The sequence below is a fragment of the Dipodomys merriami genome, unplaced genomic scaffold (assembly GCF_024711535.1).
Source record: "Dipodomys merriami isolate MVZ:Mamm:240054 unplaced genomic scaffold, mDipMer1.0.p SCAF_13, whole genome shotgun sequence".
NCBI classification, from domain to species: Eukaryota; Metazoa; Chordata; class Mammalia; order Rodentia; family Heteromyidae; genus Dipodomys; species Dipodomys merriami.
The window spans coordinates 33,055,793-33,077,632 of NW_027202604.1; the positions used below are offsets into that span (position 1 = coordinate 33,055,793).

The 21,840-nt window shown below is 40.2% G+C and overlaps 1 protein-coding gene across 5 annotated transcripts in view; it reads left to right on the plus strand.

The window, feature by feature from the left end:
* The window catches only part of Cntn4 (contactin 4), a 793,681-nt gene that overhangs the window by 613,424 nt on the left and 158,417 nt on the right, over positions 1-21,840 (plus strand). For all 5 annotated transcript variants that reach the window (XM_070018985.1, XM_070018989.1, XM_070018986.1 and 2 more), the window contains one exon: positions 10,715-10,912. In XM_070018985.1, the coding sequence (XP_069875086.1) occupies positions 10,715-10,912 (198 nt within the window). The remainder of the gene's footprint in view (positions 1-10,714; positions 10,913-21,840) is intronic.

The window sequence follows — 21,840 nt, forward strand, 5'->3', positions numbered from 1 at the left end:
TAGCATTTTCTTGGAAAATTTGACTAATGGTTAATTTATGCTCAGAATTGAAATGTTAATTGTCCAAATTTTTATTACATTGGTAATTGAGGAGGGTTTAGAATTGTTTCTTAATCTGGTGAAATGGCTGTGAGTTAGTGACTTGTGTGGGAGTTGCTTATCTTACTGAAAGCTTGCTCAGTTAGTCATGTTACTACTTGAGGCCTTTTATATATGTAAATAATTAAAGTTTAAATGGACATTTGCACCATCTAGCCAAAGTTATTCATCATTTCTGAGTATCCATTTTAGTTCCTGTACTAAATAATTTTCTTTCTACCCAGAAATTGCTAAGCTTAAAGGAGTAAAATAGATTTTTAATTATGTTGCAACAAAACTCACATGTTCTATTTCTTATGATTTATGCATCTTAGGAAATATCATTTCATGCTTAGTATAGGGGACATATGCCACATGATATTTCAGAGATATTTAATTCCCTGGCTCCCTAAAATTCTAACCATCTCCTGAGTGCTAGATGAAGGGTGAGATACAGGAACAAGTGTCAACAGAATTATCTTGATCCCTACCTTCAACTACCACAGCAAAAGACTTGGGACATCAGTCAAAATAGGCACCCCAGACCCTCATGTCACTAGCTGTGTGAAAGTAAAAGTTGCAATTACATTTGTTGTCTCTAGCACATGGAGAAAAAATTACCATGGCCTTCTAAACAGACATTAAAGATGTCTTAATCCCAAATCAAAGCCCATTGGCTGTCTTTGTAATCTTGGAATAACAGCTTTGACTTTGTTCTCATCATGTTCTCTGTCTCCTGAGTGAAACCAATACCAATTTTATTTATTTCGGTAAATTCTCAGAAGCAACAATTAATATCATAGATGTATTTGTGAGGAGCTGAAGAGGTAGCTGAGTGGTTTGGTGCTCATCTAGCATGTCTGAGGCCCTGTATTGGATCCCCAGAATTGCAAAAATGAAAAAAATAAAATGGAAGGTGGTTTGAACATGTAAATGACCAAGTCAGTTGTGGGTTTCTGATGTTCTCATAAGACATAATTTTACTTAGAGGTGAAGCCTAGTTTGTCTGGTGCAATCTTATCTTCGTGTGCATGGAAACATTTCGCTCAGTCTGGCGGTTACTGTCTTCATAGAGTCACACATCTAGCCACGTTACCCTGGTGTCACCCGGAATTCTAGGAGCAGCAAAATAGTGTGTGCACTAATCTCTGCACACTTGCTCTCTGCACTTATGGGGTACAATTTATACACCCTTAGATGATCAGTCACCTTTCTATCTGTCTTTCAGCATCAGAGTCTTTCCTTCTCTTCCCCCCCCCTCTCTCTCTCTCTCTCTCTCTCTCACACACACACACACACACACACACACACACACACACACACACACACACACACACACACACACACACACACACACACACACACACACACACACACACACACCATGGAATAAGGAAGGAAGGAAGGAGATTTTCCAGGGAAAATGCTTAGACATTTTGATTTAAACCATTTGGCTCCTGATAGCCCCATATTTTTTGCCTTTCTGTGATCTCAGTGATTGTGAATTGCCATCAATGATCTAATGAAAGTATCATACCCTTTTATTTAAAAGTACTTCCTTCTCACTGAAACATTATGTGCGGAGCTCAGTAATTCCATAATATTGTTGCTCCAAAGAAACTTTTGACCCATTGCAACAATGAGATGTACAAGTCGTTATGTCGAAAAACGAACTTTACAACTTTGGTGGGGGGGAGGGAGGACCAGGTGGGGAGACAAGGGGGGAAGGGATGGGAAGGGGAAACAAAGAGGAGGCAACAATGCTTGATAAGAAATGTACTCATTATCTTGCCCATATAATTGTAACTCCTCTGTATAGTATTCTCACAGTAAAAAAAAAAAAAAAAAAAAAAAAAAGAAACTTTTGAGATACAGAATTCCAGTTTGATTCAACTTACATTTGCTGAGATTATTACAGAATGGAAGAGATGAAAGGTGGAAATAGGTTCTCTTCCCATAGATATTCTTTTCTGCAAGTTGTGCCAACGCCTGGTAAACAGAGAAAGAAAGAGCAAATGAACCATTCAGATCTGGGAAAAGGAAAGACTTAATATGTGAAACAAGGAAATGTGTATATAGTAGTTGCTTTCTGGAGGGAAGTAGAGAGAAGGGAGGGAGTAAAGGCAGGAGGGAAAAGATGGAAGGGAAAAAGGAAGGAGAGAGGAGGGAAAAAGGAGGGATGGAGGGAAGGAAGGTGAGAGAAAGCAGGAAAGGGAAGGGAGGGAGGGAGGGAAGGAGGGAGGAAAAGAGGGAGGGAGGAAGCAAGGGAGGGAAGGAGAGAGGAAGAAAAAAGGAAAGAAGGAAGAAAAGGGGGAGAGGGGGACAGAGGGAGGGAGGAAAAGCTAAGATATTCTGTTACTGAGAAGAGACCACTTACATTTGGAGGGCCAGAACATGGCTGTTTGCAAAGGATCATGGTGGCTAACAGCAGAAATTGCCCGGATGTCCTGAACAGAGCTTACACACACCTGAGCAGGGAGACCGGAAAGCCCAGAGCTCCTCAGGGGGGTAGTCACAATGTTTCCACTGTACCTTAAAGCACCTCTACTTAGCAGAAGGTACAAGCCTTTCTTAAAAGACAAGTCTGTGGTGATGTGCCACTCACAGAGACATGAAACCAAAAGCAGAGCCCTGGTCTCCACGCAGAGCCCTCCCGCTCTGACTGGACTGTGCATCCCCAGTGACCTATGGGAGAGGACATGGCTGTGGTGTGAATCCATCAACCAGCCATGCCCCATGTGGCCTCCCTGGAGTTCTGTAGAACCCAGCCTGCGGGATACTTTGCCAGAATATGGATTTCTTTCTTGTTTGGTTGTTCTTTTTTTTGTTCTACCAAGAAAAGAGTAGAAAGCTAAGACTTGATTATTTAGGGTCTTACTAGAGAAGAGTATGAAAGCATGATGCACTTGACATAAAGGAGGAGACAAGAGACTCAGGGAGGCCAGTGGGACTTGAACAACCCAGAGCTGCCCTGTCCTAGGATTAATCTGGCAGTGCTGTGTGGTTTGCTGTGAGCTTGGCTACACAGCAGGGTGTTTGTAGGCCAATGAGGGGCATGGTAGGAGGATCATGCAAGCAAAAGGCTTCACACAATTCAGATGGAAAGGATTTGGGGGCTCAGGGATCCACGGCTGGGGTCTGGGGGCTCTTTACTCCCTAGAGAAGGTCAGACCTCACCAAGGTTTACTGGAGGGAGCACAAATATTGAGCTGAGAGAGTCTTGCAGAATTCTTTCTGGAGCTAGCATTGAACTTTGGTATAAATAAGTACCACTGTTTCTTGCATATCATTTCTATGTGATCTGAAGTATTTTATACTTTGGGGTCAGAGGTTGACCATGAGAATAGTTATTTCTTTAAAAATGAGCTTTGGGGGCTGGGAAGGTGCCTCAGTGGTAGAGCGCTTGCCTTGCATGTATGAGGCCCTGAGTTCGATTCCTCAGCACCACATAAGCAGGAAAAAAAAAAAGTCGGAAGTGGCAATGTGGCTCATAAGTGGTAGAGCACTAGCCTTGAGCTGAAGAGCTGAGGGACAGCGCCCAGGCCAGAGTTCAGGCCCCACGACCGGACCAAAAAAAAAAATAAAAAATAAAAATGAGCTTTGGGAAGTTTGTTTGATTTCTTAAAATTCCTGACCTTTAACCCTGCAAACATGTCCCTTCACCTTTATCCCTTGAGTATTGATCTATGCATGTCGGTCCACTGAAACTGCATCTGCTTTACTGGTTTGACCACACTGAGATGACTGGACCTTTCTTTGTAGCAATTAGAAAGGTTCAGGCTGATTCCTGAGGATTTCAGCACCAGCTCCAACTTGTCCCATCAAAGGACTAAGATGAATTTCCTCTTATCTAATGTCATTCTCATGTTAACAGAAGTTTACAGCACAGGGTCAATTCGATGTCTCTCTGCTTCTCTACTCCAAAGCACTGGTCACACACAAACTTGCTGGCAAGAATAAGTGGGACCAAGAGTAATCTGTAGGGAGACAGTGATGTAGACTGTGGCAGATCAGAGACTACAGAAGGCTCTGCAGCGGGAGGCTGCTTCTCAACTTGGTCAGCTCCTTCCCTGGTGAAAAGAGAAAAGGCATCGGATTCTTTGAAAGCAGGAGTTTCTCAAAGTTTGGTCTCCTGACCTGCAGCATCAGCATTACCTGGGAACTTGTTTGAAATGCAAACTTTAGATTTCCAGAATCAGAACGTTTGGGAGTGGAGGCCCAGTCTCCTGGGTAGGAACAGCTCTTCAAAGGATTCTGAATCTCATCCAAGCTTGAGAACCACTTGGTGTGGCAGATGCTGTGTTTCCCCCACGATTGCTCTTCGGGACTGCTCTATGAGAACAGTGCTTACATTTCAAGGAAGCCCCAGTCTCAATGTCTACTTGACCTTCGCTGTGTTCCTAAGAGGCAGAAACTAGAGAAGATGCACATCCGCGCCACATCCATCAATTCTGGCCGTCTGTCACTTTCTTATCTCCACTGGAGAGCCCAAATAACTCTAGCAAAAAAAAAAAAAAAAAAAAAAAGCTTTTTTTGTTTGAAGTATCCGTCCCTCCTTTGCTCAGTGTGTGCAATTTTGCTGTCTCCAGACCTAAATAATATTCCTTAAGTTTTCTTTAGATACATTTGTTTTTACTGGTAGTTTTGGGTTCTTGTTTTAATAAGTGTTCAGACTCTATCCTTAGCAATCCAGAAGCACATTATGCAACCGTCAGTTATAAGTAGAAGATTTGGTTGAAGTCTTTCCATTTACAACTAAAACTCAAATCTTATAACATCATATACTCATATACATACCAACAGAGCAATGTGTAAACTACTTTCTACTCAAATTCCTTAATTTCCTTTCTACATACAGATTTGTGTTGTATGTGTATGTGTGTTGGAACTAGAACTTGAATTCAAGGCTTTGTGCTTTTGCTTGCCTTTTTTGCTCATAGCTATTGCTCTACCACTTGAGCCACACCCCTAGTCCAGCATTTTGCTGTGTAGGTTGAAATAAGAGTCGCTCAGACTTTTGGACTTTTCTACTTGGCCTGGCTTAGAACTGAAATCTTCAGCTTCCTGAGTGGCTAGAATCAAAGGTGTGAGTCCATACAGAAATGTTTAAAGAACTTCTTTAATGAAAGAAAATCACCCAATTGGCCCAATATAAAATACAGACAAAAGTAAAACAACCAAAATTGTAATTTGTAAAACTAGAAATTTGTAAAAGAGAAAATGCAAAAGACATATTTAAGAACAGTATTCAAGGTTTGCTTACATTAGGAAACAGCCCCTCTGCCCTCTTCTTTCCTACGCTCACGCCCAGACTCGCGTGGTGAAGTGGCAGGCACTAAAAATACCATTGGATAAAAGCAGTAGCCCCTTAGTCAGAGGCTTATTTTTAGACATGCTTGCCACAAGGCTGTTTGAGATTTAGCACCAAGTCTTATCTAATCCCTTCCTCACGATTTCATTCCTCCAAAATTAGTGCAAGTTAAATATCCTTTGCCCAAAGTGCTTGGCACCAAAACTGCTTCAGAGTTCAGATTCTTTCAAAGTAGAGAGTACTTGCATTTTTATAATGAAATGTCTTACAGATGGGACCCAAATCTAAACACCTTTATTTTTTTTTCCTATACATACTTTGATAGATGGCCTACATACCAGTACTTTAAGTAACTGTCTAATTCTTTGGTTTACCAGTAACTACCAGGGTGATTTTTAACAGATACAGGGTTTCTTTAGATCTCACTTTTCTTCCAGACCATTCTGTCAACGTGAGTAAAACACACAGTCACAATGTACAGAATTCTAACACTAAACCATTAAAAACAAAATAAGTCATCTAATCCTACTCCTTCAATTCACAGATAAGAGAACTAAACTTCTTCTAGCCTCAAACTAAATTCTTAGAAGAATATATGGTTTCCTAACCCGGCCGTCTTCTCTGAACATTGAGCCTGTCCCCCATTCCCTGCTTTGTCCCCAATTCTCCATCACTATCCACTCTTGTCCTTTCCTTCACGCCAGCTTTCTGGTCTCTAAAATTGCAGGGGCTGAACAAGGATCCTATCATCCTGGAAAATTTAAGTATTAAAGAGAAGCCTTTTTAAAAACTGCCTTCTTAGTTACTGCTGGACTAGAACTCAACATGAGGATGCATTATCCAACTCCAGAAAGAAATGTGTGGAAAGAAGTTCAGAGTAACCATGCAGACAACACATTCACCTTGGGAGAATTGGGTCAACAGGCACCTCATTTTAAAATGGTCTTATTAGTGTCTTTTATTTTTCAGGAGAATAGCAAATGACCTATCTTTCATTATTAGCAAATGGTATGAAGGAAAATAAAGAACCTACTGAGAGAGTGAAGTTTCAGAGTTAATTTCCAATAGCTCTCAATGCTAAAAATCATAGAACCATTGCTAGGTCCTTCCGCCTTAATTAGCATTGTATTATAACTAGTCTCAGTATTGCCAATTGAGCATCAGAAGCTTTGAAATCTATGTAATATATTACATTCCAAGGATCTGTTTACTTGGTGGTTACAAATTGCCAATGGGACACAAACTGTCTGTCACTTCCAGAGCAATTAGTGTGCGAAAACTTATCAAAAGAAATCTGTCAAGTTTTGAGGAAGGATAAATATTGCATGGAAATCCCTGGGGAAATCAAACTGAGTGGGATACATTTTTTTTCTCTTCCCGTTGCAGCTCACAAGGATTTATTTTTGTTTTATTTACTTGGCTTTTCTTTTCAGAATGTTGATAGCATTTCACAGAACCCAATGGATTAATGTTCTGTTCTGATAAAAATAGATTTTGGTTCTTAGGGGAAATCCGTATTGTCTGTTGAGTGGTGTAATAATGTTGCTCTTTACTTTCAAATATCAAGGGCTCTTGTTTCCTAATGGAGTACTGAAATGGGAGTTTATCCAGAAACTTCAGGTCATCCTCTGCTCTGATACATTCTGATGCTACACATTGACCCTTGCTAGACCAAGTAATCTGTTGCTACTTTGTAGCTTTCCTATACTTTTTGCCTTTTCTCATATTATATTCTTACTGCATGATATCCATTTTACTCCTTCCTGATTGCCCTGGAAAAATATATACATATGTGTATATACATGTATATGTGTATGTATGTATGTGTGCATATATATATATACATATATATATATATGAGTAAAAACACAGTATTTCAAAGGGTGATGTTTGTTGTGAAGGAAACTAAGTTAATATCTTGATTAAAGATTTCCCTGGTGTGAGAGGCTCAGAGAAGGAAACTAAGTTAATATCTTGATTAAAGATTTCCCTGGTATGAGAGGCTCAGAGCACTTAGTTCATTGTGATTTTTCCAGTTCACTACCTAAGACTTTGGGGCCAGCATTGGCAGGCTGCTTGACTCCGTCTCTTTGTGTCTCTTCCTGGCAACTATAGTGTTTCTTTTTCTACAGCATAAGAACTGGTTATTATACCGAAACGAAAACTTATACTGTCAGTGTCATAAGTTCACAAAATTATTACAAGTTTCCCATTCTGATTTTTTTTCTATTTTCTTTTCTTCCTTTTGGTTAATCTTGCTGTCATTTGTTCTTTATTCAACTATGTTCATTTCCTTCTAATACGGATGCACCTCTTCCATTCATTAAAATGCATGGAAGGAAGTGGCGCTGTGGTTCAAGTGGTAGCGTGCCTGCCTTGAGCTGAAGAGCTGAGGGACAGCGCTCAGGCCCAGGGATCACATGCATGATCTCAAGCAACAAGGCAAACTGGGCTCTGAGAGAGAGCAGGCAAGGTATCATGACAATGTGCTCACCCATAATCATACAGGACAGCATGAGCAAGTGTTATCACTGAATTGCTTCCTCCCTGGATGCTACAGTACCTCCCAGGGTGCCCTAAACTTATCCTGTCGATTGTGTTTAGTGAAGATCCCAGTATGACTGAACTCATCCTTCATGACTATCCTTTATTTCTATTTTCCTTTGTTTTTGGTTATACAGGAGTTTCTACTCAGGGCCTTGTACTAACTAAGCAAGCACTCTACCACGTAAGCTATCCCCATAATACTTTTGTTTAGCTTTGTCATTATTGCTGTTATTGTTTGGATGAGGGCTTGCTTTTTTTTTTTTTAACAGATCAAATTTAGACTGAGATTCTCCTCCTCCTCCCTATACCTCCTAGCCTGCTACATGGCTGCAATTACAGGAGCACACCACCATACCCAGAGAGACTCTGAGTTCTAATCCTAGTACCAAAAGACAGGAAAAGAGAGAGGTAGGGGAAAGAGAGAGTTTAAATACTTCTCTTTTTTATAATTTTTAAATAATTTTTATGGTGAAAATACCATACAGAGGGGTTACAATTACATGAGCAAGGTAATGAGTACATTTCTAATCAAGCATTGTTGCCTCCTCCTTTGTTTCCCCTTCCCATCCCTGCCCTCACATCTTCCCCCCCCCACCCCGCCATCCTTCCCTCTCCCCCTCCCCCCCCCCACCCCGCCATCCTTCCCTCTCCCCCTCCCCCCCACCAAAGTTGTAGTTTGCTTTTCAACATAACGTCTTGTACATCTCATTGTTGCAATGGGTCCACCTGTATCCCTATTTAAGCAATTTGTTTTTTTCCCTTCCCCTCCACAAATTATACCAACATAAAATACAGTGAAAGCAGGGGTTATACTGTGGGGGAGGGACTTACAAAGCAACAAAGAAATCATCTTATAAATATGTTAGAAACAATAGCAAGAAAGAAAAACCAGTTGAGTCCTTATCTTGGGGTTCATTTCACCTAACATCAACTTGATGTAAAATGATTCTCTTATGTAACTCAGGTTCAAACTTTGGTCTTCTTACCTTCTGAATGCTTTGCCTCCAGCTAGAAGATAATAAGGCAGATGCCTCCTACAGAATTCATTGTTCAGGGCTAGGAACATGACTCAGTGGTAGAGCGCTTGCCTTGCATGCCTGAGGCCCTGGGTTCAATTCCTCAGCACCACATATGCAAAAAGAAAAAAGCCAGAAGTGGCGCTGTGGCTCAAGTGGTAGAGCGCTAGCCTTGAGCTGAAGAGCTGAGGGACAGCGCCCAGGCCCAGAGTTCAGGCCCCACGACTGGACCCAAAAAAAAAAAAAAAAAAAGAAGTCATTGTTCAGAAGAGAAAACCGAGGCACTGAGAGATGACTGGGTTTACCTGAGCAGGTTTTGCTCACTTTTTGGGTACAGGGAGAAGACCATTGTTCACATCTCTAGTTCTTAGATGGAGGCTGCCATATTGGACTGAGCTTCTTCATGACCTATTATAGGGGTCTTTCCTTCCTGGGGGATTTTAGTTCTTGAGGAAAGTTGTCTTCTGCTGTGAGCATTTGTTTATTGATGTTTCCTCTTGCCATCAGCATGGGGTTACTTCTAATTACATGCACATGCCTAAATAAAATGATTAGCTATTCTCTCAGAGATATAATTATGACTCTAGAAGAAAGCATGTGCAAATGTTACCATGTGGGGATAAAAGGGAGCAGAACCTTCTAGACTCTGCTTTTGATGATGGAGGCAAAATGTGCTTCCTGTTGCACATTCAGTTGTTGAGGTCAGTTAGCACTGGGCTCCAGCAAAGGATTACACACCAATTTCTTTCACAATAATGAGTGATCTCCACTCACTCTAGTGGCCTTTCTACCATCTTCCAAGGAAGGTTCAAGCATGTAGAATTTAACCTGAGATTCGATCGTGACCTACAGTAATTCAGCCAACCAGTTCCAAGACCAGAGGCCCCACCTCCCCTCCCACCCCACTCCCACCTGTCCCCCCAAATACAAGTTCAAAGATAAAATTTTGACTAATTGGTACCAATAGCTCATCTACCATTTTCAGCCTTGGATCCATCTGGAGTTCACGCTGCACAGAGGGGAAGTTTGCAGCGCCTGGAGCAGCAGACATTCATGGGATTTTTGTGGTTGTTGTTTTCTTATGTTTTCAAAGCAGAAGAGTGCACTGAAACAAACTGTAGAAACTCAGTGTCATTTAGGGTTCTCTGAAATGGACAGCAGAAACTCCTGTGTTCATTTGTAAAACATTTACCTAAACCCTAAGAAAAATAAGAAGTCTTCAAGGAACAGTTTCAGATATGACTCCATTTATAACACTGGCATTTGTAGGATAAATAAGGATTTGCAAAAATGTTGTTCTTTGACCACACAGGTTTTTTTTTTGGTGGCAATCCTGGCACTTAAACTTAGGGCATAGGCACTGTCCCTTAGCTTTTTCACTCAAGGCTGTTATTCTAAAACTTGAGCCATAGCTCCACTTCTAGGTTTTTGGTGGTTAATTGGAGATGAGAGTCTCATGAACTTTTCAGCCCTTCAAACTGTGATCCTCCATATGTCAGCCTCCTGGGTAGCTAGGATTACAGGTACCTGGCAACAGTGCACATGTCTAACTCAACCATTTCCGTCCTGGATTACAGTAAAATTCCCTTATCCAGAAAAAAAGAAATATATTTGTAGGAAGTAATGCTATGGCTCTAGAGGTAGAACACTGGCCTTGAGCTGAAGAGCTGAGGGACCGCGCCCAGGCCCAGAGTTCAAGCCCCACAAAAAAAGGGGGAAAAAAAGGAATATATTTGTAGTGAGTTTTCTTTTTGCTTTTCAGAGCTGAGCTATGCCTGGATCTTCAATGAATACCCTTCCTATCAGGATAATCGTCGCTTCGTTTCTCAAGAGACTGGAAACCTATACATTGCCAAAGTAGAAAAATCAGATGTTGGGAATTATACCTGCGTGGTTACAAATACTGTGACAAACCACAAGGTCCTGGGGCCACCCACGCCACTAATACTGCGAAATGATGGTGAGTTATCCAAGTAATTTTGTTCACCCTGATCTTTCACCATCAGAGGTTGAATATGAAATGATAGTTGATGTAATTGACACACAAAGCTTTAAATAAGAAAAGTTTAATGCTTTCTGAATTTGGTCCCCAGTGCTTTTTTTTTCTACTTGTGTAAGAAATAACCCCATGAATCCATTTTGGAAGACTAATTAGAAATCTAATTGCCAACCTCAACAGGAATGGATACAGAAGAATATAAATAACAAAGGAATCTATTTCTTGTTTCTCTCTCACTTCAATTGTGCACACAGGCAGCATTAAGTGAAAGGTTGAACAATTAGCTCATTAATCAATTCTGTGTAATTTAGAATTTGGGGTGCAGAAAGGCTTAAATTATCCAAATCACCTCTGGATTTATAACAGTCAAGGCATGATACTTGGCTAGGTGGAGACACAAGATTTAGTTTCCTGCTCTGTAATGAGATTATTTCAATAAAATATATGAATTTCACCTTAATTAGCTAAATGTCCTCAATGCATGGTACATCAGTCTTACAGTCCAAGGCCTAGGTTTGTCTACCAGAGGTTTGTACATATGTTGCTCCCTCTTCCTGAAATGCTCTTCTTTATTTCTATTTTTATTTATTTTTATTTTTTTTGCTGGTTCTGGGGCTTGAACCCTGCCAGGGCCTGGGTGCTATTGCTAAGCCTCCTTTTGCTCAAGGCTAGTGCTTTATCACTTGAGCCACAGTGCCACTTCTGGCTTTTTCTGAATAGTTTATTGAATATAAGAGTCACATAGACCTTTCTACCCGGGCTGGCTTTCAACCTCGATCTTTACATCTTAGCCTCCTGGGTAGCAAGTCTTTCTTTCCTGTAGTGACAAACTCTCACTTGGGTAATTGATAGGTGCTAGTCTTTCAGTTTCTGCAAATATAACACTGGTCAGGCCCATAACAGTAGGTCACTCTAATAGTCTTCACAACTTGAGAGGCAAAGAAGGCAAGAAATCACAGTTGAGGCAACTGAGGCTCACTTCAAATAAGTTAAATATTAAATCCCAGAGCCACATAACCAAAATGTAATGATTCCAACTGGGCACTGGTGATTCACCAGTTTCCAAAGAACAAAAAGATTGAGAGTATTATTTTAGACAAGGTTTATAAAACTGAAAGCCCCAGCTTCTCCCTGGCAACAGGAACGTTGATTTGTTCTCTGGATGTTTTTTTTGGTTTGTGTGTGTGTATGTGTGTGTGTTTTCTTTTTTCTTTTCTTTTCCTTTTGTTTCAGTCAATTGTGGGGCTTGAACTTGGGACCTGGAGGCTTTCCCTGAGCCTTTTAGCTCAAGATTAACACTTTACCCCCTTTGAACCACAGCACCACTTCCAGTTTCCTGGTGGTTACTTGGGGATAAGAAGCTCATGGATTTTCCTGCCTGGACTGACTTTAAACCACAATGCTCAGATCGCAGCCTCCTTAGTAGCTAGGATTACAGGTGTGAGGCACCAGTGCCTGGCCTGTGGGGTTTTTCTTGTTGTTTTGTTTTGTTTTGCTCTAGCTCTCCCTCTTCACCTTGTATATCTATATTTAGTAATCAGCTTTCCTTGCATGCCCTGCTCACATTGTGATCAAGCAAAGATCATACTATACTTCGTACTGGATCTCAGCATCTGGCTTGCCATATGACTAATGTTAACATATTGGTGTTGAAGATGCACTGCACTAAATAAAACTGAACAACTGTCTGTTTAAAGAGAAAAGTAAGCAAGGTAACATTTCTATCAAAGCTATCATTGCTATCTTTCCAGAAGTAATGATGAAGAAACTTTCAAAAGATATGCTCTAGGGATATTTTGTAAGAAATAGCTAAACAATAAAATAAAATTAGGAAATTGAAAATAAAAAACACAGTCCCTTCTGGTCCCTACCCAGAATGCATTTGTACTTAAATGCCTATTCAACAATATCTGTTTGGGTGAGTCAACTTAGAGGTGTAATGAAATACTGACTTTAATGCTCTGGGATCTAGCCAAAGATAAATGCCATATAAAACTGCTGCTTCCAAAAGCACCAACAAAAGAAATCAGGAAGCACAAAAAGTCTAGAATCCTTCTGTATATCTCAGGTTGGCAACAATTCTGCCTTTTGCTTGGCTTTTATACTTATCTTGATGGCGAGTGTGTCTTCATAGACATGATAAATACTAGTGTTAGAATATTTTATCACCAATTTAGGAGGCTTAAATCTCATTCTGCAATTAATGGCCTTTCATTCTGAAATTTCCATGAGCATTTCATGGTCTAATTTATAATGTCTTTGCAATTTAGACTGGAGTACATAAAAGGGACACTCAAGCTGTATTACTAAGCACAAAACAGGTTATTTAATTAGCTCTTGTCTGAAGGTGAGAGAAAAGGAGGAAAATAAATCAAGAGAAATGGCAAAATAATGATGATATTCTTATTTAAGTCTCTCCTGTGAGAGTAAAATCAATGGAATGATCACTCCACAAGATCTTGTGTTTAGTGACTGTATTAGACTGATAAAAGTACAAGTAGAGTGTAGAATTGATACAGCCATTTCAGTCATTGAAGCAACTCGAAAATTTGCACCCTCCTTCTGCCTCTGAAATGTGATAAGCAAGGCAAAGCAGGTGTTTCCGCTTGATCTATACTAAATGCCACAATGAGTCCTTTCTTTTTGCTAAGAGCAGATATATGTAAAGAGGTAGAATGATTCATTGCTTCTAGCCTGGGAAGAGATGATGAACCATAAAGTGTGAACCATGATCCTGGCCCAGGTTCTGATCAGAATCGGGTGTGGTATCCGTGTCTGTATGTCTGACAGTATTTACTACATGGCCCTAGCATGCTACCACTCTGGAAGACGTTACATAGAACTTCCTGTGGCTAGGGGCTGGGAAGGTGGCTCAGTGGTAGAGCGCTTGCCTTGCATGCATGAGGCCCTGGGTTCGATTCCTCAGCACCACATAAGCAAATAGAAAAAAGCCAGAAGTGGCGCTGTGGCTCAAGTGGTAGAGCACTAGCCTTGAGCTGAAGAGCTGAGGGACAGCACCCAGGCACAGAGTTCAGGCCCCACGACCGGACCCCCCCCCCCAAAAAAAAGAACTTCCTGTGGCTGCCACCTTCCTACTGTCCATCTCTGAGCAGAACAGATCCCCAGCATTCAGTAACTGTGTCACTTAGAGATACTCATTGAATCTCATTGCCCTCTGATTTTTTTCCTTCTGAACATTATGATAATGATATCTACATCTGAGAGATGTTTGGTATATTAAAACAAATATAACATGGTTCAAACACGGACAAAATCAAAGTATAACATCAAGAACTTTCCTCCCTAACCTATGCTCAACAAATTATATTTTAAGCAACTTACAGTAGTGGATAGATGGTACTCTCCTTGGTGTTATAAAGTTTGGACAGATCATGGCAGACAAGGGTAGATATAATACTTTCCAGAATGCTGATACTATTACACTCTAAAGTGTTCAATCTTTGCTGGTAAAAGTTTGCACTGCTGTCTTTTCTCCTCTTGTGTTTGCTTCTTCACTCTATTATATCTCTTTTAGAACAATTTCTGTGGGTTTGTTTTGTTTTACATATATCAAACACTAGCCTTAGATAAAAAGCAACCCCCCCAGAAGGAAACAATAACATAAGGACAGCATTCAGGCCCTGAGTTCAAGACTGATGACTGACAAATAGAGACAGAGACAAAGACAGAGACAGAGACAGAGACAAAGACAGAGAGAGAGAGAGAAATACATAGGTAGATAGGTAGGAGTTTGCTGTGTAATATGCCCTCTACAAAGTGTTCTCCCTATATTTCCATAAAGAGAAGTAACAGACTACCATGCAACAAAACCATCAGAGAAATAATAGAAAGCCATGATAATCACTCTGGCTATTTCTTCTGTTTTTATCCATTAACCTTGACTCTGTCTGAAATAGCTAAGGATGCAAAGAATTACCATAGAAATGAGAAATTGGGAAAATGAGATAAAGTCTGTAAGGATGTTTATGAATGTCACACACACACGTATGTAATTGAGCATGAAAAATCATTGTCTAGCCTTTGCCTATTTCTGTGTTTTCCTGGAGACTAGCTAGAGATTAGTTTGGCACATCTTTGTTTTACTTCATAGAACCAAGACAGATGCTGAGTGATTTATAGCCTGATGGACCTGTGCAATGCACACTAATTGTTAAATATTTTTCAATCTTATCCCACAATAGCAATATATGTAAAAAATATACTAAGGAACAGGGAAATAAATGTATCTTACCTTAGAGTTTAAAATTCTTTTCTCCTTTCTCTCCTACATCCATGTATTTATTTTTTTACATACATTCATTTTATTTGTAGGAATCTAATTTTTACAGAGCTCTACTTTATATTGGCTTTTTAGATCTCTATGTGTTTATTTGTATTGCTAAGCATATATAAGTTGATTCATATATATATATATATATATATATAATATGTAATACATATAAACCAGTTATTTTACCTTTTAGGTAAAATGTATACTATCCCAAATGTTTTAAAACAAATTTTAAACAAAATATGTTAAGTTCATATTTATATTCTTAAATATAACTGAAAGATCTGAACATATTTTCCTAAGTCCACACCTGTTTTCCCCAACTTAATTTCACTTTAACACATGGAAGTATTGACCAAACATTGCATCAAAACATGTAATATTCTCACCTTAAATCAAGCTTTCCCCTAGCAGAGGAAAGACCAGCTAATGAACTTAGTATCATGAAAATTCAATGTACTTTAGAAAGGGGACAGAAATAGATGTGCTGAGTATATGCAGGCCTGAAAGATAAGAGGAGGAAAGTGTTGAAATCTAGGGTGTATTCCCAGATCTACCACTCACAGGAGAGTCATGCCCTTAGTTTCCTTCTCAAACAAGCAAAGAAAGCCTGGTTTACAATACAGTCATATCCAAGATTCCTTGTTCTTATCTAGTGGGAGTCCAATTGCAACTCTCTGGCTTACTTTTCTCCAATCTCAACATTCACACAGGACATACAACTTCCAATACTACTTATTCACTGGACAAGACAAATGCTGTCCTATTTGTCCAGTTTTCTTCCAAACACCAACATAAATAGAAGTGGCAGACAGCCAGGTGCCTTCACTTTTTGAGGCTCACAGAGACCACGTGTGAGCCTTCACCTGTGAGACCACTCAAGCTTGTAGTCACAAAACAATGCATCTGCTCATGGTTCCAGGATTAAGACCATAACTAGAAATGGGAAAGAGAAAACTAGAATATTTGGGAGAATGTTCACTGCTGTGTGATATGGCCAACTACGGCCAATAAATATTCATCAATTTGACTCAGACTTCATCAAATCACCGTGTAACCCTTTACAAACATAACTTGTCTGAATGAACATATTGCTGTATTTGTAGACTAATTAGCCATGGGGTCAGATACAAAACCTAGACACTAGGGACATGTCTTTCAGATTGTACAACCTTCTAGCATTTAGACATACAATGAGGAAATGTATGACCTCCACGTAAACGTTATTTTATCTTATTTTGTGTGTGTGATGCTAGAGTTCTGAACTGAAGGGTTGTGCCTGCTAAATACAAATACTCTACTACTTGAGAAACATCTTCAGCCTAACCTCATATTTCTAAGATCTAGAGTTTACACTGAAAGGCATTGCTTTTATTTAACTTGCGCTTCTAATTTCAACTGTTGTGTAGCTTTGTCACAGCCAAAATTGTCTTGTTTTTAATTCCCTAACTAGATCAGAGTCAAGGATATAGGGGCGTAAAACATGTCTGAGGAGGAAAACATCAAAATGACTTAAAGGATGTGTGATAGTTTGCTAAACTGCCACGGCTAATCTGATTTAATAGAGTCTTAATGGCTCTGGATATTTTGACGGTTTGACAAGCTTAGGAACTTGGAAGTGAGCTTCAGACCTCTAACAGCCAATTCCATTCCAGGTCCATTGGGGCCAGAGGTCTTGGATGGTCTTTTGGCTAGTCAGATAGGAAGCATCTGTTCAATGCACATCATGTAATACATTACAAAGTCAAAGACCCAAGCTCAGCCCCTGGGAACCTACACTCTTAGAGTGCTCCAAGTTAGTGAAAGGCCTAACATTGCCTCGTTTGTAAGAATGACCGGAGTGTTTTTTAAGCAGTAGATTTACAGACAGAGGGATTTGGAATGACAGGAGACACTGGAGATGCCTAATCTAGAACAAAGTGGACATTGGTCAGGTAGTTAGTCAAACAATATTTATTGAGCCTTTCTATTCCTTCAGATGATAGTCTAGTTGAGAAATCTAACTGCAATGTGAGGAGGAAGAGCTATATGGCAACATAGATTATTTGTAATCACACTCTGGTTAATTTTTACTGATGGATGTAAAGACTGCTATCCTTGTTAAGTGATTCAGTGTGTGATAGGCTTGCTGGAATCTCTTGTTAGTTTCAGTACTTTGTTGATGATACTGAGTCTTCCAACGTTCACTATCTTCTTATTTCCATTAATATCAGTCAGCCAGTTAGGGCTCATAAGCCTATCATCTGTTTGATTTAAATAAAGTTTTATTGACACATAACCCCACCCATTTGTGGGTGTTTTGTCTGTGACTACTCTCCAGCTAAATGGGAGAGTTGAGGTAGTGGCAAAGATTACATAGTCCACAAAACCTAAATAAAGTCCGCACTATCTGTCTTTTTCGCAGATAATCTTTGCTGACTCCTGCTAACGTGATAGATAAAACCTACCGGGACTATCTATCTAGACTATCTATCAGAATTCTTTTTCTTTGTGGCTATAGAGACTTAACCTAACATGCTTATGTACAGAGGTAGAGAAAGCCATTCATACAAGCACTGTTTTATGTTAGTACCGGAGTTTTGAACTCCAGACCTCGTGCTTGTTAGGCAGATGCTCTTCCACAGGAGCTATTGGGCTTTAGTTATTTATTAGATAGGATTGTGTGATTTTACCTGCCCATGATTCCTCTACTCACAGCCTCTGGTACAGCTAGGATCACAAACATGCACCACCATGCCCAGCCCCATGTACTTTCTAGTAGAATGCACATGTGAGTATTCCCCCAAAGGAAGGCAAAATTGGCTCAGAGAATGGCCTTTTAATCAGGTCTGCACACTGAGAACAATTAGTAAATTAGCTCAGTAATTTAGGCAATCAACACTGACCCAGACAAGAAAGCATACATGGTTCTTCTGCCATTGTATAAGACAGCCTTTTGGAAAAAGTTACCTCTGTGTTTTCATTATTAATAAAGAATGAAGAAGATGCAGGATTCTTTTAAGCCAAATTGTGGGATTCATTTTCATCTCTTAGGAGTTTCTGATAAATAGCCTATCTGATAAGTAGTCATGATAAATAGCCTTTCTTTTCCTCTTTTCCTCTCTAGCAACAGAGAGAAATGTGTGTGTGTGTGTGTGTGTGTGTGTGTGTGTGTGTGTGTGTGTGTGTGTGTGTGTGTGTGGTGTACAAATTGAGTCTTGAACTCAGAACCTGGATGCTGTTCCTCAGCTTTTTGATTCAAGGCAGGTGCTTTATCACCTGAGCTACAAATCCATGTCCAGCTTTTGGGTGGTTAACTGGAGATAACCATGATCTTCAAATCTCAGCCTCCACAGTAGCTAGGATTACAGGTGTGAGGCACAAGCACCTGGCAAGAAGGGGATTCTTTACTTTTTGATTTATCTATTTTTATTGTAAAGGTGATGTTCGGAGGAGTTACAGTTTCATACGTCAGATAAAGAACACATTCATTTTAGCTGGGAGCTGGTAGCTCACGCCTGTAATCTTACCTACTCAGGAGGCTGAGATCTGAGAATGGCGGTTCAAAGCCATCCCGGGCAGGAAAGTCCATGAGACTCTTTTCTCCAATAAGCCACTAGAAAACCGGAAGTGGCGCTGTGGCTCAAGCGGTAGAGTGCTCGCCTTGAGCTGAAGAGCTGAGGGACAGCACCCAGGCCCAGAGTTCAAGCCCCATGACCAACAAAAAAACAAACAAACAAAAAGAATACATTCATTTTGAACAATGTCACCTCTTCTGTTGCTCTCTCCCAGTTTTTTCCTCGCATCCTCGTGAACTCCAGGAAATGGAAACAAGAGGCATTTTTTTCTTTTGTTGCTGTTTTTGTTTTCTTTTCCTTTTGTCTTGTTTGTTCATTTCTTTGTCTTTGGGAGGGTAAGGGGAACACAGAAATGGTGGGACCAGGGTGAACAAATAAGGAAATTCTTTGTGGACAGTTGTTGCTTCAAACTCAGGGTGAACTGACCCTCTGGGTGGTGGGAAAAGATAGAAGGGAACAGTTCACCAGACTTCGTCCATCCCCTTTACCCTGAAAGAAAACAGGATTGATTTAGAATGGCAGAATGGTAAATGCAAACAAGGGAATTCATGTAACAAACTAGCTTCTTTGCAGATAGTTTTTGATGAATGAAAAGCAAGTCAAGAAAGGCAACATGGGAACTTCCTTTCAAATAACTTTTGCAAGTTGTGTTTTTCAGTAGGACAAATCACTCTATGGAAGTTGGTAACTGTTCCTTCTGAGATTTATTTTAGTAAGCACAGGCTCAGCTAAGGTCATCATTGGTGAAATCTTGGGGCGCACAATTCTGCAAAGTGCCCTCCTTCTGCCAACACAGGGCTTTGCAAATTGTGCTTAAATCAGCGTGGTATGTGGCTGATTTCTCTTTCCTATTCTGTAAATTGCTGGTTATTTTGCTAAATTTTAGGTTCTGACAACCATCAATGAAAACCTTGATAATTGCCCAGGTTTGGGAAGTGTGATAATCGTTGATACAGGTCGGGTACACAGTCCAGGTTTCTGATGGGCTTTTTCCCTGGTAGGAATCTCGTGCCCTCCTAGTTATTATACCAGCATTCATTTGAGTCCATTGGAGCATCTGACTTTTTGCTTCTAGTTAGGGAAGAGATCCTGAAGATGTTCTTCAGATCAGCAGCATTGGTATCATCACCTGAAGCTTTTTAGGAATGCAGATTCTCGGGCTCTATCTCTACTTATTTGATCAGAAATGGAAATGCTCCGGATGGCTGAAATGAAGAGCCCAGGGCAGCTTCAGAATTTCTAGGAATTTTTAACCAACCCTATCTCATGAAATCAGCTCTCTCAGCTAGTCAGTAAACAACTGATCATTCCCCACATATGCTATATTTCTGTGCCACGGACCAAATATATATCAATATATGAAGACAAAGATCAGGTCTGTCATGTTCATAGTATACCTTCTAATGAGGGGCACATTTGCCATAGCTAAAGACCTCTACTCTTCTGTCTTCCCCCACCCACACCACATGTCTGTTCATCTTGTTCATATCTTGTTCATATCGTCTTTTTTCATATTCTGGGCACACAGCTTGAATTTGTGAAGGATCCAGGAAACCATTGGAAAGGTTTCTATTCCACAAGAGGGTAAAAATGTATAACAGAAGAGAGGCCATGTATGTAAATAGCCATAAACATGATGGAAAACAGCAATGATAGTTGAGAGGGGCGCTCAAGTTTGTAAAATGTTTTATGCCAGTAGTTATTCACTGAACATATAGACAGCCGGGAGACTGCAATAGAAGATAAGAAGTATAAAAAAGACAGGCACATCACTCAGAGTTACGTGTTTTATCATCTAGATAGAAGACAAATGCGAAACGCGCAGGCAAATGAGAGAATTGTAAATCGTGATCAGTAACGTGAAAAATAATGGGGAGTAATACGGAAGACCCGTCTTAGATGGAGTGATTAGACAATATTGCCCTGAGATTGTTTGAGCTCAGACACAAAGCCAGAGACCAGAGTCCTGGATATGAAAGGCAGAAGGAACATACAGTAAAGCATACCTCCACATAGACTTGCATATGGATTTGTAGCTAGAAGCAGAAGCAAGCAAATCTCCATCAACCAGGATCCTCCATTGGATTGTGCTGTCAAGGAAGGTATGCTGATATCCTAAACCCCAGGACTTCAGGATGTGGCCTTCTTTAGCAGCAAGGTCACTGTAGATGTGGTTCATAGAGATGAGGTCATCTTAGAATAGGAAAGCCCTTAATTTAATACGGTTGGGCGTCATTTGGAAGAGACCTTGACAGCAAAGGCAAAGAGGGCTGAATGACAGCAACCACGAGAACCAGGGAAGAAGCAAAGAAAGATTGTACCCAGAGACTTAGAGCATGACTCCGTCCGCAACTCCATGTGGCTTTTAGACTCTAGAACTGTAAGAGAGTAAGTCTCTTCTCCTTTTAGCCAGTCTGTAATAATTCTGTTATAGCACTCCTAGGAAACTGATACAACCCACAAACAGATAAGTAAAATGTGATATCTCCATATAGCAGAGTGCTATTCTTCAAGAAAAAAAAAGATCAAATTATATATGCTAAACTGTGGATGGGTGTTGAAAACATGCCAAGGAAAGGAATCCAGACACAAAAGCCCATTTCATATATGTGAAATGTACAAAATAGACAAATAAGGACAACTATCAGATGTGACATTACCCAGTGCTGGGACCAGAAACAGGAAGCAGCTATGAACGTGCATAAAAGATCTTCTTGGGGTGATAAAATGTTCTAAAACTGGGTTGTGATGATGGTTGTACAATGCCAGAAGCTTGCTGTGAATTATTTTGTTGTGCCCTTAACATTGGTAACTCAAGAAAACTTCTTTAAGAAATAAAGCAGAAGAGGTTTCAATGTGTTGTGGTCATTTAAAGTCTGGGGTGAGCTAGAGAATGGGGCAGATAGAGGAGCAGAGAAGACCCTAGGAGAGTGTACTTCCAGACTGGACCTTTTCAGCTGGGATTTCAGGATGACAAGATAGCCATTCAAGAATCTTATGCTAACTGTGTCTTGTCAGGAATATTTAGTAGCTCTAAAGAA